This window comes from Egretta garzetta, unplaced genomic scaffold, assembly GCF_000687185.1.
Source record: "Egretta garzetta isolate BGI_Z169 unplaced genomic scaffold, ASM68718v1 scaffold235, whole genome shotgun sequence".
Lineage (NCBI taxonomy): Eukaryota > Metazoa > Chordata > Aves > Pelecaniformes > Ardeidae > Egretta > Egretta garzetta.
The window spans coordinates 2,755,514-2,756,290 of NW_009259792.1; the positions used below are offsets into that span (position 1 = coordinate 2,755,514).

Sequence of the window (777 nt, forward strand, 5' to 3'; positions counted from 1 at the left end):
AAGGGGAGGGAAAATTTAAGTTGTCCTTAATCGTGTTCATTTATGTCATGCGATAGATCTTGCAGATGTTGCCAAATTGCCAGATTTTCAAAGGAGGAAATATAAAGCTTTATCGAATGCAAAGAAGTCTATGTGATATCTATGTTTTATAAGATAACAAAACCAGTATTGCACCCCATATGCTTCACACCTCTTTTTTTATTAGACGACTATATAATTTGTAAGAATTTCATTTCCTTGTCGATTTGGGGGAATAATAATAACAATAATAACAATAATAATAATAAAAAAATCCCTCCTCCCCCAGTGAATTAATATAAATGGAAATAACAGAAAATTCAGTTTGGAATGACATGATTTATGTACGCGATTCTTTAATATCCAGTCAATTTGAATAGTGATGTTTTTATATCCACAGTCAGTTGAAGATGCCAATAACAGCGGTATGAACTTATTGGACCAGTCTGTCATTAAAAAAGGTATGGATTATTCCAACGAGCTAGACAAACTTTTACTGTGTAGCAATATCTTCATGATATATTTTTACTTTGGGGCAATTAATTTATCCGGGAAGCAGGCAGCCATGGCAGCAAGATGAATAGTTGATTGGATCGGCAGATAGAGTGAAGGGAAAAGGGGAGATGCAAAGGAAAAGTTGCTATCCCCCCTCCCCCGTCCTTCAAAGGGTTTAATTACACGAATGGCCGCAAATTGAGCACCCCATGCTCCAAAAATACACTTTTCACGGGCGCCCTGCTCTCCTCTCCCCCTCCCCCC

At 37.6% G+C, this 777-nt stretch overlaps 1 protein-coding gene across 2 annotated transcripts in view; it reads left to right on the forward strand.

Annotated features, from left to right (window-relative positions):
* The window catches only part of TFAP2B (transcription factor AP-2 beta), a 26,155-nt gene that overhangs the window by 9,771 nt on the left and 15,607 nt on the right, over positions 1-777 (forward strand). For both annotated transcript variants that reach the window (XM_035895116.1, XM_009639630.2), the window contains one exon: positions 419-479. In XM_035895116.1, the coding sequence (XP_035751009.1) occupies positions 419-479 (61 nt within the window). The remainder of the gene's footprint in view (positions 1-418; positions 480-777) is intronic.